Source organism: Anas acuta, chromosome 2, assembly GCF_963932015.1.
Source record: "Anas acuta chromosome 2, bAnaAcu1.1, whole genome shotgun sequence".
Taxonomy (NCBI): domain Eukaryota; kingdom Metazoa; phylum Chordata; class Aves; order Anseriformes; family Anatidae; genus Anas; species Anas acuta.
Window position 1 is genome coordinate 132,384,811 of NC_088980.1, and position 22,333 is coordinate 132,407,143.

Sequence of the window (22,333 nt, forward strand, 5' to 3'; positions counted from 1 at the left end):
AAAGGAAGAAATAGGAGGAGCACTGACCTAAGATAGAAAGGTTTGGGTTGTTAGTATTTTTCCTTTGTGTCACTGTGGGTTACAGAATGGAACATGCAACATGATGCAGCTCTCCTGCTCATTTTCCAGTGGGATTACCGGGGCTGACTGGAGGGATATCTGTGTTTGAATTCAATTAGTTCACTTTCCTCTCTGGATTAGTAGCCCATTCTGATTAAGTCCTGTTATCTGGTGCTTCAACTCAGTCCAGCGACTGAAGACTCTTGATCTGCCGGATCAGCTCCTTCCAAATGCCCTTTGACACAAGAATACAAATCCATGCCTTACTATTGGTCTTGTTGTTCATGGAAAACAAAAATCCCAGGTTAGTGTTCTTGCATTCATTAACTATATGATCTGCCCAGAAGACTTTATTTTCTGAGGTTTTACTTATTTTGGTAGATACTGTGCTGCATATCATACTGGCTCCTTTCTTCCGAAAGTACTTCAAAGGAAGGGCAATATATTGTTTCAGAAGACAAAAGTGAATACATTGGGTAAGTTATTTCTGTCTTTGCTTATTTTTTATCCTTTTTTAAAGCTTATTTAATTTAAATAAGATATTTATACCAGATCGGCATGTTTTATATATCATGCATCTTGTCAGAAATTATTACAGAAATATTACAGAAAGTCCACAGATACGTAACTTTGTGGTTAAGAAAAGTAACGGAGTTGTTAAATAATTTAATAATGAATAGAATAAAATATAACAAAAACTGCACAGGTAAACATTAAGTTGTTTGAAATGAAATAATACGTAGGTTTTTCAATTAACTACGATTACTCCTCTGAATATACTTCTATTTTGCCAACTCATCCAACAAGAATAAATGTATTCTTTGTGCACAGTGTTAGAAACAAGTCTCATTGTACCTTTCTAAATTAACAGGAGGGAATTAGACTGCATTCACTTACTGTTAATGTCTGGGAAACTTGTTCTTGTCTTCAGTGGCATGTGGATGAAGGGATTTTGTTTTTATTTGGGTTGGTTGGTTGGTTTTTCACCTTCCCTGTTGTCTTATTTCTGTCACGACTTTCTAAGGAATAGAGAGCAGCTGATCTGTGAGCTGTCTTCTGCCTGCTAATGACCTCAGTTGAGGTTGTTTGGAGAAACCACGTTCCAGGAGAGTCTGGGATCTTCTTTCTTGAAAGCTCTCATTGATTTTAGCATTCACGCAATACCATAATAAAAATAGCAGCTCAGGGCTAAACTGAGAGTGAGAGAAGAGGCTATTCATACTAGAAATAACTACGCTGTCCTGGTGAAACAGATGTGTGCTTATGTAGAGCAGCGGTAGGCAGTCCCTACTCAATTACAGTAGCCTCTCTGATGAAGGAAGCAAACGTGTAAGCTGCCACTTTCTCTTTTCATCTCTCTCTTAGATTTGGACTAGAGTAGCTTCTCTCTCAAATATCCTCTGTGCCTTGCTTTGGGGTGGGAATGGAGTACTGGGGGTGGAGCAGGTTCCTCATCTGGGAAAATCAGTCTCTGAGCATGCTAATGTGGCTGGAGCATTTGAAGCATTAATTCATCAAATATTTTTATAAACATAAAATTTAAAAAACAAAAGGAAAGCTGATCACTTCCTACTGAGTGGGATGTTTTCTTCAGAGGAGATTAAAGTGATTTTTTTTTTTCAATTGCTGTTTTATTTCATGCTGTTCCTTCTTAATGCATAATGTTGTTTTGTTTGCTTCATCTTCTCTCACACTGGAAAATGTTCGACAGTATTATTTATCATGAATACACCCTTTAAGATTTGCTGAAGTTCATGCCTAGAAACAGTGTTTTGAAGTTTGATCCACACATTTTTGGTCATGATGAAAACTTCAGGCTCATCTGATTTCCTTCCATGGTAGCTATTAATATAAAGGTATATGTTGGTTGTTGTTGTTGTTGTTTTTCATTTGATTGGTTGTTTTTTTTTAATATATTCTGTATTTTTGATGTTATTTTGTTTTGTTTTCCTCATTTTTGATCGTTCTACTACACACAGGAAAAAAATAGCCAGAATGTACTTGAAGAAGATACTGAGACATCTCACAATTTTTTTTAATGTCTTTCTACACAAATATTGGCTTATAATGCAGGCATATTTAAAATATTCTAGATTTTGTTTTTAGATACCTTTAACATCATTCATTATCTAACTGAAAACTGGGAAACTTTTTTTTTTTCAGTTTTATTGCCTGGTTTGAATTTTCTATGTTTATTGATAGCATAGCAGACTTCCATTATTGAGAAATTACATGGCAGTAGATAATCAAGTACTTTAAAGACTGTGAAGTTATTTGAAATAGCATTAAGTAGTAAATTTGATACCTAGCATGTTTCCAGCATTGTTGATAGGATATGACCTTCTAAATGCCCTCCTTTTGCAAGGGAATCTGTTAAGGGGAACTATGTTGGCCACCAAAAAGATCCTCTAAGCTATCTACCAGTATTTCTTGAACTAAAAGCCAGGAATTTCAAAGCAGCCTAATGCAGCTCAGTCCCTCGGGAAGTCTCTGTGAGCGGTCCTTTAGACGTCACACTTCCATAACACCTGACCAAGCCTTGCTCAATCATTTGGCAAAGGTTAATTACCTCCTCAAGAAGGAGGCAGTCACTCATTAGGCTGTAGATCCCTGAAGGATGGGGAAGTGTTTGAGAAAATCCTATCCTGCCAAACCAGTCCTGAGCTAATTTATGGAAGAATTGGCTTTAGTTCAGCTTTGGTTCTCAACTATTAGTAAGCTGTAGTAAACTGTCCCTCCCTTCTTCACTTTTGCATGAATTCTGGTGGTGACTTGAGGTGAAAAAAAAAAAAAAAAAAAAAAAAAAAAAAAAGTCTGTTGACAATTATCTCTTTATGGTATCATTTTTCTTAACTTCCCAGCTGACAGTCTACAATTTTCTTTCTGCTGCTTTTTGTACAGATAGTTGTTGCGCTCCTTTACATGAGACTGCAAACAATTCAGGGCCATCATGCCTATCTGTGCTCAAGGCTTTTTACTTCCTCTCCAAGGGGAAAATTTTCTTCAATTTGCCCCTAAGAAAGAACAGGACCTGTATGCAAACAGGGTTTTGGAGTTCTGTGGTGGAGATGATTTGCCAGCACGAGGCACAAGCAAGTGTTTGCAGCTGTTTCACTTGCCTGCTGAAGCCTCTGAGGCACATCAGCATGTTCATACCTGTCTGAGCCTCTGATTTCCACAGTCCATAGGGACTCATAAAGCATGGACTTCCCCTCATGCCATGAAGCTTTTATGTCCTGCATTTCAGATGTCAAACACAAGAGTGACTGAAATACCTGTACGTATATTTTCGATGTCATAAAGTTTTCTTATTGCAATGAAGTCAGTCTTTGCACTTTCCGCCATGTTAAAGAGGAATGCCAGAATGGAAAGAACCTCTCTTTCTTAATTACTGCATAAATTAAATATCAGAATGGCACTTTTAGGAAGCCATTCTGATTTCCTGTCTGCTAAATAATTTACTGTAAGGATTTGTTGCCTATTATAACGAAGGTTTTTGCAACTGAATATGGCCACCCCATGGAAGAAGTCAACTTGGTACAGCTGTGATAGGTGTACCCATCATGAAAGCCCTCCCAGACATTAGGTAGTACTGGCTTTAGCTTGGATTATGTGCCTTGAAATATCACCTACAGAGATGCCTAAGTGACAGTGAACAGAATCATATTTGACCCGTGAGTCTTAATGTAAGCTTTTCTGGTCAGCAGTGCAAGGCAGAAGCAGTAATGATGGTCCCAAGAGGGGGAGACAACAGGCTGAAGAGTACATGACACATGAAGGTGAAGTGACATTAATGATAGTATGGCAGAGCAGAAGACAAGACTGTGGGTCAGGGTTGATAGGAATAAAATAACAGAAGCTATAAATATGGGAAAGGATTAGACCATGGCAATAGACCATGGCACCCTTTCAAATGTTTTTGCCATTCTCTGGATTGTAACAGCAGTAAAATCTTTGCACTTGTGACAGAAGTGTCGTAATCCTCCTGCTATTCTACAGGAACATTTATACAGGAAAACGGTTCCTAATTTTCTTAATATCTTGCTGGGAACTAGTATGAGTCCCAAGTAAAACCTTGTTTATTTAAGGAAGACATAGTCCTAAAGAAGGAAAGAAAGAAGGAAAAACTTCAATATCATGACCCTACTGAATGAGACTAGCGCACTGTCAAATCTAGTGGGAATACTGCGACTTGGAGCAGGGAGGGAACAAGGCTCCCCAAAAGGCTTTGTCCTTAGGGAGCTACTTTCTTGCAGAGTTTCAGCTGACATAAATTGGGGAACTCAAGCACAGTGAAGTCACATCTCTTCAATATGGAAAATGAATCTCTTATCCTTTGATTCTCAGGCTGCTCCTATTTGTGAACTTAACTCAGTGTCTGGTTAAAAGTTTTGCTAATGTGGCATTTCCCAAAGTACAGAAGTTTGAACTTTTTCTTGTTCTAATTTTTTTCTTTCAAAATGTATTTATCCAAGGTCACTTATTTATGAAAGAAATATTTCCCTGCACAGCTCTGGTTACACATTTTTAGAGATCTGAAATAATCTTTTGCTAACACAAGAGAAGAAAAATATGCAGAAGATTGTTACTGAAAAAAATAATTTAATCTTTAACTAAGCATCAAAGTTCAGGTTTGATATCATGCACGCAAGTCACCTGTACTACTGACAACCTATCGATTGCATTATGTGTCTTACTTTACAGGCAAACAACTTTATCTCAATTATCAATGAGACTTAATTAAGGAAAACAGATAGCCGCTGGTTTGATCACTCTACTTGCATAGCTCCACGTTCAGATCATCTCAGCAACAGCTGCATTTCAAATTCTGGCTCCCTTTGAGCTGTGCCCACATTTGTGCATTTTGGCTCAGACCCAGAGCTGTGAATGAGCCAGGAAAAAAAAAAATGCATATATAAAGCCCAGATCAGGCAGAAAAAGCACAAGGTGATTTTACACCAATTATGCCTCCAAATAGTGGACTTTAAGAGTTAAACCAAATTCTGCCTGAAGTTCCAGTGTGTTGCTGTCCTGATGGGCTGTCCAGACAGCTGCAGTCACAGGACAGGGCTCCTGCCAACATCTTGTGTAGCCATGGAGAACAGAAACAGAGACAGGAGCTTCTGGAAATATTAGCTCTCCTCTCCTTTCCACCCCCATCTCTCTTCTCTCCTTTTCCCTTCTTTCTTTTTTCCCAACATCAGAAAACTTGTGTCAGTGGTAAGAAACTGGGTATGCTCATTAGGAATTTTAAGGGAAACATATGACTGGTGTATTTGATGCCTGAAATTTCTCTCCCAGACCAAGGTGATGTTTTTTGTTCTTCGAGGGACAAAGTGAAAAGTAAAAGGAACCACCTGTGTGTGAAGAAAAGGTCAGCACAGGGTGGAAGACTCAGCTGTCATGCTTGAACACCTATGGCAAAAATTAATATTTAATTTTACTTCATTGTTCCCCCAGTGCTTCTGCGGTTAAAGAAGTACATTTGGGATGAGGAAAGCATTTAATTTTTAAAGAGAGTTTGACATCTTTTAATCTTTAATCCTCATCAGGCCTCATTAGTTATTTGATCAACTAGAAGACTGAGTTCATAGAGTCACAAAATGGCTTGGGTTGGAAGGGATCTCGAAGATCTCAAATATGTATCAGATATATATCCAGATAAATATTCAAATGCAGTGACAGCCAAAGGCAGGGATGCCATCCATTACATCAGGTTTCCCAAGGCCTCATCCTACCTAGTCTTGAATACCTCCAGGGATGGGGCAAAGGAGTTGCACTCAAAAAAAAGATATAAAAGAATGCATCATTATAAATTATTCAGGGCTGCTAAAACAGACATACGTTACAAAGGAAAGCAAAATTTTCAGGAGGTTTAGGATTATTTTTTTTTTAATGGCTATTGATCCACATTTTAACAACATATTTGCAATCAAATGTTTTCAGCCAGTGTCATGTCAAAGAGTTTTGTTCTGCACTACACACACAGCTTTGCTTTATCTCATAGGATTTTGAGGAAGTTTTCTTTGGAAGTGCTTTGTAGTGAGGGAGGGAAAAGGAGAGAGAATTTAATTTCTCTTGAGGCAGGCACCAAAAAAAAAGGTCATTGTTCTAAGCAAGCATTGGTATGAGTAAGCCTGACCCAAGAATGGGTGTAGTCAGGGGACAATCACTGCCATCCAGGCTGCTACATTTCCCTTCCCCATCGCATCCCTCACCACTGCAGTGCCTGAGGGGTGTGATGTGTGCACGAGGCTGATTTATCTCTGCAGCTACACAGTTGGGTAGTTTTCCCCAGCTCCTGCTGTATTTGGATCTTGCCCTGCGAGCAGTGGTGCTGGAAGCTCTCACAAACATGTTATATTGGGCTCCCTTGTATGAAAGTGTTCCAGGAACAGGGTGTTCAAAATTCAATCCCTGTGCATGCGAGTGGCTTTCGCCCAGAAGTCAAGTGAGGTTAATAACTAAACAAGATGCATTATTCACTGCAGCCGTAATCTCATCTCTTGGAACAAACAGCTAAAGCTCTTTTCCTCATCCTCACATTAACATTAACCACCTGAAGCTGGAGCTTTTGAGTATCTTTTTTTTTCTTTTTCCTGTGTTCTTCAGTAGACAATTTTCAGATGTATATGATTTGATTTATATATACATATAAATATATGAATAATGAAACAAAGTTCTTCATGGGATATCAGCATAATTTAGGGAGAGGTATACCTGTGTGGGACACTTCAGTTCTATTAGAGAATGTTTCCATAGGAAGGGTGTCTCTTTCTTCCCTAAGATTAATTCAGTAGCATCATGTAGACTTACAAGTCAATACAGATGACAAAGGTGAACTCAGAGTTCAATTTCAGGAATGTGAAATGAAGAAAGGAAAGTTACAGGGTCTGTGACCAAGGACAGTGACCTCTCGTTCATCCATTAAAAAGGTACGCAAGGGTGAAAGGTACGAAGATCCACTAGTATGTGGTTCCTGGACTACAAGATGAAAGCAGGCAAAACAGTTGTTCTTTGTACCATTTGTGCCTTGTACAGTAATTATCTTACTCATGTCTCTGATGCCACATGCTTTACAAAAGATGTCCTCTCCTCTTGTTTCCAGGTAATGGTAGTTGAAGATGCCGGCGCCCTGGCGAATATGCTGCAATAAAAAATCCAAATCCAAGACTGGAAATGCTGAAATGGACGATATGGCAGACACAAGTGATAAAATGCAGATGAAAAAAGAAATTACATTACTAAATGGAGTTTCTTTAATTGTTGGGAACATGATTGGCTCTGGGATATTTGTATCTCCCAGAGGGGTTTTAATGTACAGTGCTTCCTACGGACTCTCTCTAATCATCTGGGCTCTTGGCGGAATGTTTTCACTGTTTGGAGCTTTGTGTTATGCTGAATTGGGAACATCCATTGTTAAATCTGGAGCCAGCTATGCCTACATCCTGGAAGCATTTGGTGCCTTTGTGGCCTTCATCAGACTGTGGTCTTCTTTGCTAATTATCGAACCAACAACTCAGGCAGTGATAGCAATCACATTTGCTAACTATATTGTTCAACCAATTTTTCCTCATTGCGAGCCACCATATGATGCAGTTAGGTTGATTGCAGCTGCTTGTATTTGTAAGTAAAGTTCTGATTGCTAGAAAATAAAAAATATAATTGTAGGTGCACAGGGATATTTTTCAGACTTTTTATGCCTTTATTTTTCATGAAAATAATTATTGCCTCCATAGAACATATTCTGAGGAACTCATATGCTTTTTGTTTTGTATTTTATTTGAGGCTGAGATTATTACAGGGAAGAGGAGAATTCCAACAAATTGAGGGAAATTGTGGTTGCCGATTAAACATATCTCTGTGAATCATGGGTCTAATTTGCAGCCCATGCATGGTCTATGTCCTCTCTCCCCTATATCTTGCAAATCATTTAAGATGAAATTAAAAAATATTCTGCCTAATATGCGTTTTGTCTCAGGAAAAATTGAGTAGCGACCACATACTCCTCAGGGATAAGCGTTAACAAGTCTATCCTCCAGTAGATGGACAGTATTCAAATTCTTTTCCATAAAGTTTGTATTTGTCAAGATAGGTCATTCTTCCCTTCCCTTCCCTTCCCTTCCCTTCCCTTCCCTTCCCTTCCCTTCCCTTCCCTTCCCTTCCCTTCCCTTCCCTTCCCTTCCCTTCCCTTCCCTTCCCTTCCCTTCCCTTCCCTTCCCTTCCCTTCCCTTCCCTTCCCTTCCCTTCCCTTCCCTTCCCTTCCCTTCCCTTCCCTTCCCTTCCCTTCCCTTCCCTTCCCTTCCCTTCCCTTCCCTTCCCTTCCCTTCCCCACTATGCTATAGTACGACCTTTTTTTAAATGGCTTAAATTGTATAGCAACAAAAACTTCTAAAGGGATGGGTAATTTAAAGTTAGTATAATGTATACTGACAGTTCTGCAAAGATGTTCTCTCTGTAGCCCTGACCCTCACCAGCATGGTACAGAAGAAGTTCACTTCTGAAGAAGGCTCCATGATATAAGTTGAGACCATCGTGGCCACTCCACACTCTAAAAGGCAACTAACCCTTTTCCAAAAAAAACTTTTATCAGCTGAAAGTCTCCACTTGCACAGGAAAGCAGTTATTTATTAGACCAAAATTAATTTTTAATTTCCCCAGTGTTCTACATGCCTCTCTTGAAGTCACTTAAGAAAACCAGTCTTCAAATACTGATGTTTCTTCAAGCCTTTTTTTCTTCCTTTTTTTTTTTTTTAAAAAAAAAAAAGTTATTCCTGCTGTAGTCTTCATGTGAATCATCTGCAATGTACTCTAGTACCTCTGATTTCCATGAGCTCATGCACCAGGTGTGGCTGGCAGCTGCTGCTTTCTCATACAGAAAATTAGCTGACCAGGCCTACAACCAGCATTTTGGGTAGCAGCCCAGACTGCTGGGAAAATTACAGTTTATTATATTGACTGCGATATGCAGTGTCAGATAGCAAGCCTATTACTAGCTTGAACAATTTTGATAAGGCTTGGGAGCAGTAGATTTAGCTGGCACCTCACCAACACAGTGCGGAGAACATTTACATCTGTGCATTATATGATTTACTGGGAATCTTATGGAAAGATACTGCTGCCTTGAATTTAATGACACTGAAGCACGTAATACATGTTGTGTTACATACCTATGAAGTAAATGTATCCTTTGCTGTGTTTCAAATAGCACTTTATAGCATCATGAAAGATGCATAAATGTTCGGTATTAAAAATTTCAGTCAACACATATTCTATCCTTTTTAAGAAATACTTGCTCCAATTCTAGCACTTACTTGTATATATTACTTTATTTTTAAATGAGACGTATGTTGTTAAATTCTTGAAAAGAGATTTTTTTTTAATTACAGAGCATAAAACATATTTCAATGTCTATGCCACATTTACTAGAGCAATATTTTCAGCAGTCCTTTATTTATAGGCATGTTTAACATATATTCAAACCTGACACGGAGTAGGAACAATTATTATATAACCTCTTGGGGTTTTTAACACCAGAATAAAAATAAAATTTTGTTCCTATTGCACAATGTTGATATGTTAATACGGAGTAGTAAGGACGAATCAGGTCCTGATTCCATAAAGAGTTAGGTGCATCATTACTTTGACAGCTGGCTGGACACCCAGTCAAATATGTAGAGCTGCTTGTGACAATGAAGACAAAAGTCCTATGAGCATCTGCAGTTGGATGCTAATTTCCTCACTATAAAGAAAGGCTTCTAAGTGGTTTTCATTTTGGGCATTTTCATTTTGAGCTCAGTGTCCTGCAAAGAGCATCCAAACCCCTTGGTGCAAAAGCTGTCCTTACTCTGTATGTAACTAGAGCTTGAATCAGCAAGGAGAGCTTCAGAATTTCAGTCTGATTCAAGGAGAACTTCAGTGCAAAAAATGGATATAAAGAAATCACATCTACATGCGAGCAACTCTGTTAATTTTAAGAAAATTTAAAGGTTTAAAGATTATTTAAAAGGAACAGGGATTATCCTAAAATTCAAAATTTGGTAGTTTCTTCCTATCTCTTGTCCTGGAGTAAGCATCACAGGTATTTCATTCATCTTCATAAATCTAGGTGGTCCTGGAATGTTGACATTTGATTCTGTTGTATTTCTTGAAAGAACAGTGCTCTCTGTAAGGAACATTTGAAATAGTGATGCCAAACATACTGTACTCCTCTCATACATATTACATTTCTCTACAGGTTCCTTAACATTTATTAATTGTGTGAATGTGAAGTGGGGAACTCGCGTACAAGATGTTTTCACATATGCGAAAGTTATGGCTCTTATCTTGGTGATAGCTGTTGGCCTTTACAAAATTGGTAAAGGTAAGAATATTTTTACTTTATGTGAATTCTTAAAAATGAACCATACATGAATTTCAGAATCCACGCAGGAAGATCAGACGCTATAAGACTTGTATACAAAGTATTATTTATTCAGAAAAAGTTGTCTGTCATAGGAAGATTAGAGGAATTTTATGGCTCAGTAAGCACCAGTGGTTTAATTATTCTTCTGTCCTTATTGCGGCAAACCAGCGCACACCAAGTCCTACACTGCAAGGCTGAGTAGCAGATAGCAGCTGAATTAACATCAGTTTGGTGTTAACCAGATTAAAGTTAGCCTCAGTGTCTCTGTCTCATGCTAGTGAAAATTAGTAGAGTAGTGTTGCTCCTTCTTCTGGGGCACCACAGCATAGCAGATATCAGAGGAAGAAGGAATTTGCTCTTTTCTTCAGCTACAGGAACGAGCCCCTGGTCTGTGGTAAGAGGGTGTGCTCATTCCTAGAAACAGGGGACAATGCTGTAATACTGCTCTCCTGTGAATCACTGTGGTATCATAAGGCATCACAGGATGGATGAGCCATCTTTTATGAGCAGTAACTGGGCTGAACTGTATTTACATAACAGCAAAATGATCGTTTATTCCAGTGCTACTTCTGATCTTTGCATATGACAACAGATTTGATTTTATTACTTTGGGCTCTGGTGCAGTGAAGTCTCTTCCAACTCTAGCTCTGTTGCTTAGTTACTAAGGTTTCTTTTTCATTTTCATTTCCCATGAAATCCCTAAATAGCCATTGTGTCTTTATTCAGTTAAAATAGAGGTGGTTTTCCCTCTTTGGTTTAGGAATTGTCTTTTTCTTCTGCAGAAACTAGCTTGTAAAACCTAACAACAGTGCTTGTTTTCCTATATTTTCTGGCCTTCTCCTTTCCTTGGCTCCAGTTATTATACTGTAAAGCTACACCAGACTTAGGGAGGGTGTTGTGGTTTTTTGTTTGTTTCTTTAGCTATAGTGGTGCATGTCAGTTGTCATACATTTGTTCAAGCCTAAAGAAATCTGAATAAATGAATGCAGTCCTGAGGTTGGTTCCTTTACGTTGTTACCTGGGGTCAGGAGGGAAAAAGGCAGAGAGGAAGTCATCCTGCAAGGAGTGCAAAACGCTGAGGGCTTGAAATAGTGGTAAAGGTCTCATCTCTACTTTGCCTGAACAGAACCAAGCACTTAAATACAGCAAGGACTGGCAGGAGAAATGATCTAGACTTCTGGAGGAAGTTGTGACCGGGTCAATGCCCTCTTTTCAATGCCCTCTTATAAACTCAACAGCTGCTTCAGTCTGTGATGCTATGATTCAATGGAAAAACCAATTGTCAAATTTTAGCCTTGCTATACTCCTTCTGACGTGCCTCTTTTTTTCAGATATGCCTCTTTTTTTTTTTTTTTTTTTAACACTGTGAATGTATCTCATTTTGAGTAGGTTTGATAGTTAGAAAGCTTTTCTTGATCCTATTGGATTTTTCCTTTATTTGTTCCTTCCTGCCATTTTCTTCAGCCATGTTGCTGAAGCATGTTTGGATAGTGTAGGTTCGCCTTCCTTGATTCTTGCATTCTCCAGAGAAAAAGACTTCTATGAATGTGAAAAACTGCTATTTAGTGTTCTTCAACAATTGCATTGCTTTTGTGGTATCAGTATATTCCTTAGTTTAACCACATGGTGAAGTTGCTTCATTTTATAGGACAGACCTTACTTTCTTCCCTAATAGAGGTTTCAGTGTATTTCTGTCTTCCTTAATACCTAAACCCACTTCCATTTATGTTAGATAGTTCGCTTTCCTCTGCAAATTCAGACAGGCCTTTCTTCCTCTTTTCAGCACTGCAATGAAGATTCATGCAGTTTCATGAACATTTCTTCTATTTTGCAGCTTTATGCAGGTTGTTGTCTCATCTGATTGATCTAAACTAGAGGACAACTGTGAAAGAAAAGGTTTTCCTGTGTCTTAATTTTAGGGAACTGCTTTGTGGGAGAGAGCATCCTACTGAGAATGGTGTCCCAAGAAGTTCTCGCTCCACTGGTCACAATTCCTCTGGTGACAATAAAGGCATGGTTAGGAGAGGAGGAAATATGAGACAGATTCAGGAATTGAAATTGGGTTTCCAAACCATTTCTCCCTGGCTGAGAGGACGTAATGCCACTTCAGCACATCACCCTCCTTAGGGTCGGTGCCAGGCAGGGGAAGCTGTGAGTTCTGGTAGAATTTCACAAGTGATGTCCTAATAACAAGCATGGGGAAACGTGTTCTGCTGTCTCCCTGTTCCTGTCTGAATGTCTGTATGCCTTTCCTATCTGTCAAGTAAAAATGCAACTTTGAGGTATAGTAATGAAACCAGCATGGAATGGGTTTTATTTGGGGGGGCAGGTGAGACGTTTAGTGTAGTGTCTTTCTAGGTCCTAACCTTTGACGAGTAATAGGTAATTTGTATCTGCTCTTTGTACAGGAGAAACAGAAAACCTGAAAGCTCCCTTCGAAGGCTCAGCAACAGACCCGGGAATGATTGCACTGGCTCTGTACTCTGCCCTCTTTTCCTACTCAGGGTGGGACACCCTGAATTATGTCACCGAGGAAATGAAGAATCCTGAGAGGTAAATGCATGTTCTGCTTTCAGAGCACAGGAAAGTGTTCTGCTAAGGCAGGCAACGGTAGGACAAGCTCCTTTCTATTTGTTTCTGATGGAAGTTATTCCAACCATTTTCTCTACAAAGACTCTTATTTCCAAAAGTACTAGTAAGTGCAAGAACTTTTATGGATTATTAGAGAGATTTCTCACCAACTGTATCACATGAATAAATCATTTTCCTACATGTATGTATTTTACACCTTACACTTTCAGGCAGAATTTTTAAAGCAGGAGGAGAATGAATTTCTGCTGAAAGCAGAGAAAAGTGTGGGTCCACCCAGCCTTCTAAAACCTCCCACTTCTCAGTCAGACAAAGCAATTACTTTATTTTCCAGGGCTGCTTTTGCCACTAATAGAGTAAGACTGTGTCAAGTTTATGACTGTTTTATCATGTGAAATACAGCTTAACTGTTTAATTTTGCTAAAGATGAAATGTTAACCAAGAAATTAAAAAAGTCCACAGTAGCACTGGAAATGCCATCTGCTCCTCTCTGTAGGGATGTCCACCCCACTGATATAGTCCACCTTGTTTTGGGACATACAAAGGTTATGAGTTAGGAAAAAATACTACGATCAATAAAACACCTAAGCATGTATATTAATCTCATTGCTTAAGTGCTCTCTTACACTGCTTTATATAAAAAGCAGTTTATAGTTTTCAGCTACAAATGCACAATTTTTCCCTAAAACTTGTGACAGACCCACAACCAGCCAACTAGGCTGCTTATGGAATTGTTCCACACATGGCTGCACTTTATTTTGTAACCTCGTGATTAAAAAATGTTGGATTGCACAAAAGTGATGGAGGTATACATTTGGAAATGTTTGAATTTGGGAACAATTTTTTATTTAAAAAAATGTGGAATATTTTTTTCCATTTTCCTTTTGCAGGAATTTACCACTTTCTATTGCAATTTCCATGCCTATTGTGACTATTATCTACTTGATGACTAATATAGCATACTATGTAGTGCTGGACATGTCAGCTCTTCTCACAAGTGATGCGGTGGCTGTCGTAAGTTAAATAAAATGATAAAAACAAAAGTTACTGTATGTAAGTAAGCTCCATACTTTTCCCCTGTGGAAAAATCTCAGGTAGCATACTTATTAGCAAAACAATTGAAGTATTTCCACGTTGATGATTTTTGCTTTGTTTTAATTTGTATGTGTGTCTGTATTGGAGTCCTGGTATATTAGAAGTTGCATATAAGGTTCATATCCAGTAAATCTGCTCTTTTAAAATACTCTTTTATACTTTGTACATCCTGCACATAACAATATTCACTATAAAAGATGTTTTCACTAAAGCCAAGCAAAATTTGGGTGTGGGTTTTTTTTTTGTTTGTTTGCTTGTTTGGTTGTTTTTTTTTGCTGTCATTCTAATGTACTGTAGGACTGCAACAATATTTTCAACACAAAAATATGCAGTGAAATGCTTTTTAAAAAAAAAAAAACTTTTTAATATTTTATACAAAAGTGCAATTATAAATCATGGAATAATGAAACCAGGATTTGTCAGATTACATTGTAATCAATACATCTTCATCCATTAAGTTGCTCTCAGCTTGATTTTTCAAAAATCCTTTTTTTAATTTATCTGTCATTTTCATTTTTATATTGATCATTTTATCCAATTTCTAATTTTCCAAGCCATTGCCAATGTTAGAGAAAAGCAATGGCTGTGACACTATATTTAGGCTGCTCTGTTCTCATAAGAGCTTCCCAGGATTGTCCATATGTTTAATGTAATGGGCCTCACTATTGTTTTCTTTTTCCATTGCAGACGTTTGGCAGTGAAACCCTTAGTTATGCTAAGTGGATAATTCCTATAGCTGTGGCCATGTCCTGCTACAGTGGGTTAAACTCTTCAATAATTGCAGCATCTAGGTATGAAATATAAGATATATTTAAAATATTTGAAAATGAATCATTTGCTATTAATCTGAATTATTTACATTATAAAAGTGACTTTTTTGCCATGGTGAATTGTTCATTTATTCTGTAGGGATTGTTATAATCTGGCATGTCATCTCATGCCAGCAGTTGGTGATCAGCACCAGCTGATAAACTAAAGACACAGGAGAAAAAAGCAGCATTTACAATAGAGTAAAAAAAAAATAGTGTTGTCTTTGTCAAAAAGCAGTAAGATATTCCTCAGCTAACTGTCTGGGTTTTGTGTGCGTGTGTCTGTGTTTGTTTTTGGTGGTGGTTTTGGTTTTGTCTTTTTTTAGGCTTTTTTATGTTGGAGCCAGAGAAGGACACCTCCCGGACAGTCTGAGCTTGATTCACATAAAGTGTTTCACACCAGTCCCTGCTCTTCTCTTTAATGTAAGTGAAAGCCTGGCCCAGTGCCTGGTGTGGTTTGTTGGGGATGCAGCACTGGGGATGGAGGCCTGGGAACTGCGCCACATCCTCCCTGCCTTCTCTTGAGGTGGGTGGGGAGTTCTTCCTTGACTGGTCAGGATTTCTAAAATTCATTGAGGGTAAAGGTGGGGAGATGTTATTTTTTCTGGTGGGTTTTCTTCCGTGGAAAGAGAATTGCCTGTTTCACATTTATGTGCACTCTGTGCAAGTAATCAGAATTAACAACAGAAGCACTACTACAAGATTGGCTAACTTTGTAACACGTAGAAATCTTTATGTGAGTCTTCAGAGTATCCACGGGAGAAGAAAATGATAGAAAGATCTCTCAAACCCTCCTATAGGCTGATTTTCTAGGGCTGTAGAAACACTTGGGCTAAAGCATTTCAATTTAAATTCCTATTGTTGGATGCCTATACCTGTATTTACGTTTTCCTGCTCTCACAATACAAATAAATGTCAGGACAAAAAAGTGAGGGAGTGTAGCCCACAGAATTAGTGCAAATGATTTTAATAAATAATCCCTAAATCTATTAGGGATTATAGATTAAAATGGGGGGGATGGGGAGGATGCTTGTGCATACAAGCAGAGAAAGTGAAATCATTCAAGAGTGTTTTATTGCTTTTTATTTGAACGTGTATTTTATTTGGTATCTCCCCTTACCCTGTGTTACATACAGCATCATACAGGTCCTGTTTGACACCAGATAATTTATTAATAGTTATTGTCTCGTTATGGATACTCTTCTTGGACAAATTCTATTTGCACTAGTGTGATGAGTTGTGTGTACTCCCTTAGTACACCACCATTCCCCTTTTTCCCAGTGGATTTTTTTTTTTCTGTGCATCAGAAGAAGACTGTATACTTCTGTTCCTTGTGTTTGTAAAAGTGGGCATTGAATTTCTACTATTTTAGGTTTCATTTTATCCTTGCCATGCAGAGTATATAGCATACCTGCATACCACAGAATTTACTCTAACGGTTTCAATCTATGAGTGCATTGTGAGTGCCTCCAAAAGAGAAACTAAATTAAAAGCTAGTTTTCAAACTGAAGACAAACAGAAGAGCAAAGTAAGCTGTTGCCTACAGAAGGCTTCTTAACAATCCTCTCCAGCACCACACAGCTTGGTGTTATTGGGAATCTTTCTGAGGGTGCACTCAATCCCACTGTCCATGTGGCCAACAAAGACACTAAATAGCTAAATGTGTTTGAAACAGGTCCTTTTACAACTTTACTACCTCTTTATTATAGATGACATGTATTTATTTTCCCATTAAGAAGTCTTTCTTTTTATTATCTCTAGGGCTTAATGACTTTGCTATATCTCCTCGTGGAAGATGTCTTCCTCCTCATTAACTACTACTGTTTCAACTACTGGCTCTTTGTGGGTCTGTCTATCGCAGGGCTAATATATCTGCGATATACTCAGCCACACAGGCCACGGCCTATTAAAGTAAGTAAATGAGAGGAAATAAGCTGCAACAGCCAGCTAATGCACATGTTTATGTTACCCATACTACCAGAACCATAACATTACCAGTTATGTTATAGGCTATTTATTTCAGCCATAGAAATCCTGTTAACATACAAGATAAGAAATAAAGGAGCAAAACATATGAGTTTGCACAAGAACATTTGTTCTGGTACTTTGTAAGGTTGAAATGATATTTTCAGTTTATCTTTTTTTTTTTTTTTCATGAAAATATAATCTGACTTTTCAGTATAAATAGACTAAATAAATATTTGGGGTTCTTGGCCCATTCTTGATCCTTTAGGTTTTGTTCACAGGGAAACTCAATATGTGATGGGGGCTCCAGGGAAGTTCACACTCTGCTCGAACTTAGAAATTCAGCAAGAATCCCTCCAAAGCCCATAAACAACCCAAATTCTGCTCATGCAGAAGTTCAAAAGCTTGAATAATAGGCATTCGGTCCTCCTGCTGCATAGGTCATAGGCAGTGAGATGCTAGCTTAATAACTGCCTGCAGAAGGGCATCCGGCTAACAGTTAGGAAAGGGAGCCAGCACAAAAATAAAACACACATACAGTTTGTTTCTAGTTTAATCCAGGAACCCAGGGAAGCAGGGATGGGCACCCAAAGCTTTCCCCAGGCACAAAAAGCTACATGCTGGCTCCTGTTTCACTGCACTCTCCTAGTTTCATGACCTGAATCTCAGCTCTGCAGCAATGCAGCAAAATTATGAAAAATCCAAATGAACATCACATCTTTTCAAGCCTTTCTAAATATTTTTTCCTTGTTATTCTGTCTTCCTAACCTCCCGTGTTCTCTTTACCAGCACTTTTTTTTCTGTTTAAATGCAATATCCTGATTATAAAAAACATGGTTCAAACAAAGGAGTTAAGTATGATAAACACCTACTCCATTTTTAACTTTTATAAGGAAATATAAATATTTCTACCAGTAAACTCTCCAGATTTCAGCTAGTATTCAAATGCCATCTTGAGGCAGGCTTATTACTGCAGCCAGAGAAAAACATTCTAGTGAAAATTAATTCCATAAAGAAGTTATTGCAATTTCCCTTATTTGTGATATAATTGCTAAGTACCCCAGCAAAATGGTTGTAAATCAGCCATTAGGTTTAGTAGAATCAAAACGGTGACTGAAAGCCCAGCTGAGTTTCTTCTATTTCAAATTTACAACTAAAAATTTGTGATTGAATTTAGAGGGAAAATTACCCGTTACTTTATTATTAATTTTAAAATACTGCTTTCAAAGATTTGTCTCTTACTAATGTGGAAGGGAACTGTGCTGAAGGGAACAGGTCTGAAACCCCCCAAATGGTCAGATACACAGGCTTGTACCAAACAAGAGGCTCTCAGCAGCATGCACTAGCATAATTGTACTTATGTGACTGTAACCATTCAAAAGATATAGACAGCACATAGTAGTCACGTAGTCAGTATTTATATTTTTTATTATTGACTTGTCTAATTTTAATCTGTAAAGCTTGACATTATGTTTTCCAGTAGAATATTTACTATTTCTTTTATTAAATGCTGATTTATTTATTTATTTTTGTTTCCACAGCTGAACCTCTTCTTCCCTATCATATACTGTTTATGTTCCCTTTTCCTGGTCATAGTTCCTCTCTACAGCGACACAATCAATTCCCTTATTGGCATTGGTATTGCCCTCTCAGGCGTTCCTGCATATTATCTGGGAGTCCACCTGCCTTTTGAAAAAAGGCCTAGATGTCTGCAGTGGCTTTCTGGTAAGAGATACCATCTTGTCTTAGTCACTGTGCCAGAATCCTGAATTCTTGATCAGAAGAAAGAACAATTTTTCCTAAATTCTTTTTTTCCCTATGAAGTTTTGCTACGCTGTGCACAGCTTGTCTGAGATCATTTGCTTCTTCACATGGCCCTGAAAACAAAGCTATGCATAATTGCACAAACCAGTCCAATATGTGGATGTAATATGGTCATTGGTGGTGTTGAGCCATTTCAAAATGTTGGCTCAATAACAATCCTGTAGAATTGTGAAGAATAAACACATACAGTTCGATATCTTGGAAGGCAGAAATACCAGGATGCCATTGTTTCACTTCCTCCTCAAGGAGTGGAATATCTGAGTCAGAAGAGTCCATACATTTTCCTAAATTATGAAATAATGATTATTGGCCTGAAGGCTAGATTCCACCCCTCAAGTTCAGTCGATCTTGAAAAGCAAAACTTTAATATCAATATTCATTTTAAACTCAGATGTCAATCTGACAGTCTGGTGGAAATATTGGTCCAAATAAGAGAGACTTAGTGTATAATTATTTTTTATTATTTTTTTTTGCATTAATCTGTTCATTACATATGTTTAATACAATTCATTTTTTTTTAAGATTTTCCTAATATCTGCGTAGTCTTTCCAATACTTCAAAATTGACATATATGTCTAAGATATTATAACTTTGTCTCAGCTACACATTTTTGTTCTCTGTTACAGTTAAAACAACAAAATGCGTTCAACTGCTCTTTCTCTGTGCACTGTCAGACCTGGACATAGACATGGAACCTACAGAAGCCAAGAGCAAATAGAGCTGCACCTTGACACGTCATATCTGGAGCATTTTTTATAACCTGAAGTCCTCCCTGTATCCTCAGTTAAACTAAAGCTCTAACAATTGTCCTATGCATCAGTTTGATGTCTACAAATTTGTTCTTGTTTTATAAACCACTCGTCATCCTCTGTTTTACAATTTATAACAAAAAACATCTGTTAACAGTTATTGAGTAACATTTTGAAACTATAAAGCACCTTATGAACAAATATTTATCAGTAGATAAGTGCTAAGTATTAGATAATTGCAAAAGTGAAATGAAAACTATTAAGTCCCATCAGAATCCTAACAAATAAATTGACAAATTTAACAAAAATCAAACCAAATATTTGAAAGATTCAAAACCTGAGTTCGGAAGTAGAAACCATAATGCACTTCTAATAATATTAAATTCTTAGCCAAAATAAAATACATATAGTTAATACCGATAGACATGTTTTGAATCATTGTAGAATTAGCATTAGACTATTCTAATGCATAATTCCCAGCATATATATGATACCAAATGGAAAAAATGAAAATTTTCAGTCATTCAAGTTTTGTGAGAAAATTTCCTTTGGTGGTATCCCACATTCATTACCCTTTTGCAGAATCAGTATTTTCAACGCTAAAGTATATTTGGGGAAAACACATTCCCATAGTGTCCACTGCTTGCCTAGAAGTATCAAGTGTGGCCCCATAAACCACATCAATTTTTTTGCACAGTAGAACTTATTTAAGGAATTCATGAGGTGAAATTAAAAACAACTGATATTTAGAAAATCCCTTGAGCTACTGCCCAACCCTGCAGGCTGATCTATCAGAGTCACAGAATTGTTGATGTTGGCCTCTGGAAGTCTCCTGGTCCATCCCTCTGCTCAAGCAGGGCCACCAAACACAGGTTGCCCAGGACTGGCCTCAGCAGTTCCTGCTGGCACAGCAATCTGCGGCTCTGCTCTTCAGCGTACAGAGAGCCTCCTGCACCCACTGCCTGCTCTCCACATCGTTCAGATGCCCATCGCACAGCTGGACAATTGCACCCACCAGCAAGTGTCATGAAACAAAAGGACAGTGAAGAACTACATTCAATCTCTTGAACATTTTTCAGTTTGGCACACAGAATATGAAACCAGTCCTAATTAGCTGCCCGAAATGGAAGATGAAATAACTGTCATGAGAAAGAAAAGAAACAATCAACTTTGCCACCTAGGCTAAAAAAATTGATGGTCCGTTTCTAGTCTGCTTTGCTGATATTTAACACCATTTGTTATGCTTGTTGGCAAGTCATACTTCTTCTGTAATTATATTTGAATGTAACATATATTGTTTATAATTTGAATTTTTATCATTCCTATTCAATTAATCCCAAGTAAGGTACTTTTTTAAATCTTATACAAATCCCTGTAGCTTCTAGCATTATTGTCTTTTATTTATGTCAGCCCTGAGAAAGACGAATGGAATATGGAAGAAGGCAATTGTTGCTTCTGAAACCTCTCTTCATTCCTTCCATATGATGTTAAGGTTGTTTGCCAGATGATAATTCCACGCATCTCCAGCCCTGTGCTTGCTGACAGGTCTCCTGTGAAACCTTCTATTTGCGTTTCTATGCCATCCATTATGGCAGTTGCGGTGGGACTTTCTTTTGATTCAGAGTACAAATGATAAAAATGCACTAAACCAAGGTAAACATGAAGCTATCAGAGCTGCATGTTTTGCTTTTTTAAAGCTATGAGTTTCATGCACTAAATTCACTTTAGTATCACAGTCACAAAACATTAAGAGGGAAAGGGTGTGATTTAGCTTGCCCAGCTCAGAACACTCCCACTTACACGTACACAAGCGCCTCTGTTACAGTATAGCACTATGTTGATCCTGCTGTACAGTTTTACAGAAATACTGCATTCTCACCTCATTTTTTAAAGGCATCGGGTGAATAATGGAATCAAGGTCTCAGATTTTATCAGAACACACAGAGAGTACAAACCCTAGAAGTCAGTACCAAACAAAATCTGACAATCTGTCTCCCCAGAGTTCAAAGCTGTGCTTAGTGCTGAGCTATGTGTCATACCAGGACAGCACTGCACCATCCTCTGAAGTTATTCATAACAGGACCAAAGCTACCAAGTGATTTGAGACAAATGAGGTGATGTCTCAGGTGGTAACAGATAGCAGGTACCAAAGGTAGTCTGTGAACTAAGTCTATAAAGTCTATGAACTAAGACCATTTCCATAGAGAATTCTGAGCTGATAAACTTTTTTTTTCCAAAATCTGTTTTTGCATGAATCTGTTAACTTTCTGGGCATAACACACAAGCCTCCATTTTCTTTTTTTCAGGACAGGAGACATATTAAGAATATCAGATGCAAAGCTATAAATGTGAATAATGTTATTGAAATTATGTATGGACATTGGAATCTCAAAAATGTTCATGTGTTTGTTGATTTTTCACTCCTTACAAATAATATATGTAAGTTATTTTCAAATATCTAAAGCCAAGTCCTAGATGCTGAAGTATTTAAATAAATCAACATTTGATCCTTGGCAAATGCAATAGTTGTGTGGTTTTAAGGCATAAAAATAGTATTACAAGTGAAACTTGCCCTACCTTATCTCTTATAAGTTGGCTTATCAGGAAAGCAATGAAACTCCAGTTCTTTTTTTCCCCTTACCCCCCAATCTGTACCAGGGATGCCCCATGCTGGATTCTGCACCTGGGACGGGGCAACCTTGGCTGTACATACAGACTGTGGTATGAGAGGCTGGGGGGCAGCCCTGTGGAAAGGGATCTGAGGGTTCTGTTTGACAGCAAGTTGAATTTGAATTAAGTGTGCCCTGGCAGCCAGGACAGCTGACCCTGCCCTGGGG

At 38.0% G+C, this 22,333-nt stretch overlaps 1 protein-coding gene across 3 annotated transcripts; it reads left to right on the forward strand.

Annotated features, from left to right (window-relative positions):
- The first annotated feature begins 53 nt into the window (after positions 1 to 53).
- On the forward strand, positions 54 to 22,014 carry LOC137851270 (Y+L amino acid transporter 2-like). Of its 3 annotated transcripts, XM_068672228.1 has the most exons (11): positions 54 to 364; positions 442 to 536; positions 7,169 to 7,686; positions 10,298 to 10,423; positions 12,874 to 13,018; positions 13,945 to 14,068; positions 14,837 to 14,940; positions 15,285 to 15,381; positions 16,720 to 16,869; positions 18,465 to 18,648; positions 19,374 to 22,014. In XM_068672228.1, the coding sequence occupies exons 3-11, from the start codon at positions 7,185 to 7,187 to the stop codon at positions 19,463 to 19,465; spliced, it is 1,524 nt and encodes a 507-aa protein (XP_068528329.1). In that variant the 5' UTR covers positions 54 to 364; positions 442 to 536; positions 7,169 to 7,184; the 3' UTR covers positions 19,466 to 22,014. The 3 variants fall into 3 exon arrangements, with proteins under 3 accessions (XP_068528329.1, XP_068528331.1, XP_068528330.1); XM_068672230.1 differs by lacking the exon at positions 442 to 536; XM_068672229.1 differs by lacking the exons at positions 54 to 364; positions 442 to 536 and adding an exon at positions 1,262 to 1,389.
- Positions 22,015 to 22,333: the final 319 nt, after the last annotated feature.

Coding starts and splice junctions, on each gene's coding strand:
- LOC137851270 (XM_068672228.1), top strand. CDS start 7,185: ATGCCGGCGCCCTGGCGAATATGCTGCAATAAAAAATCCAAATCCAAG. Junction 15,382..16,719: donor TCCCTGCTCTTCTCTTTAAT/GTAAGTGAAAGC, acceptor TATTATCTCTAG/GGCTTAATGACTTTGCTATA. Junction 18,649..19,373: donor ATGTCTGCAGTGGCTTTCTG/GTAAGAGATACC, acceptor TCTCTGTTACAG/TTAAAACAACAAAATGCGTT.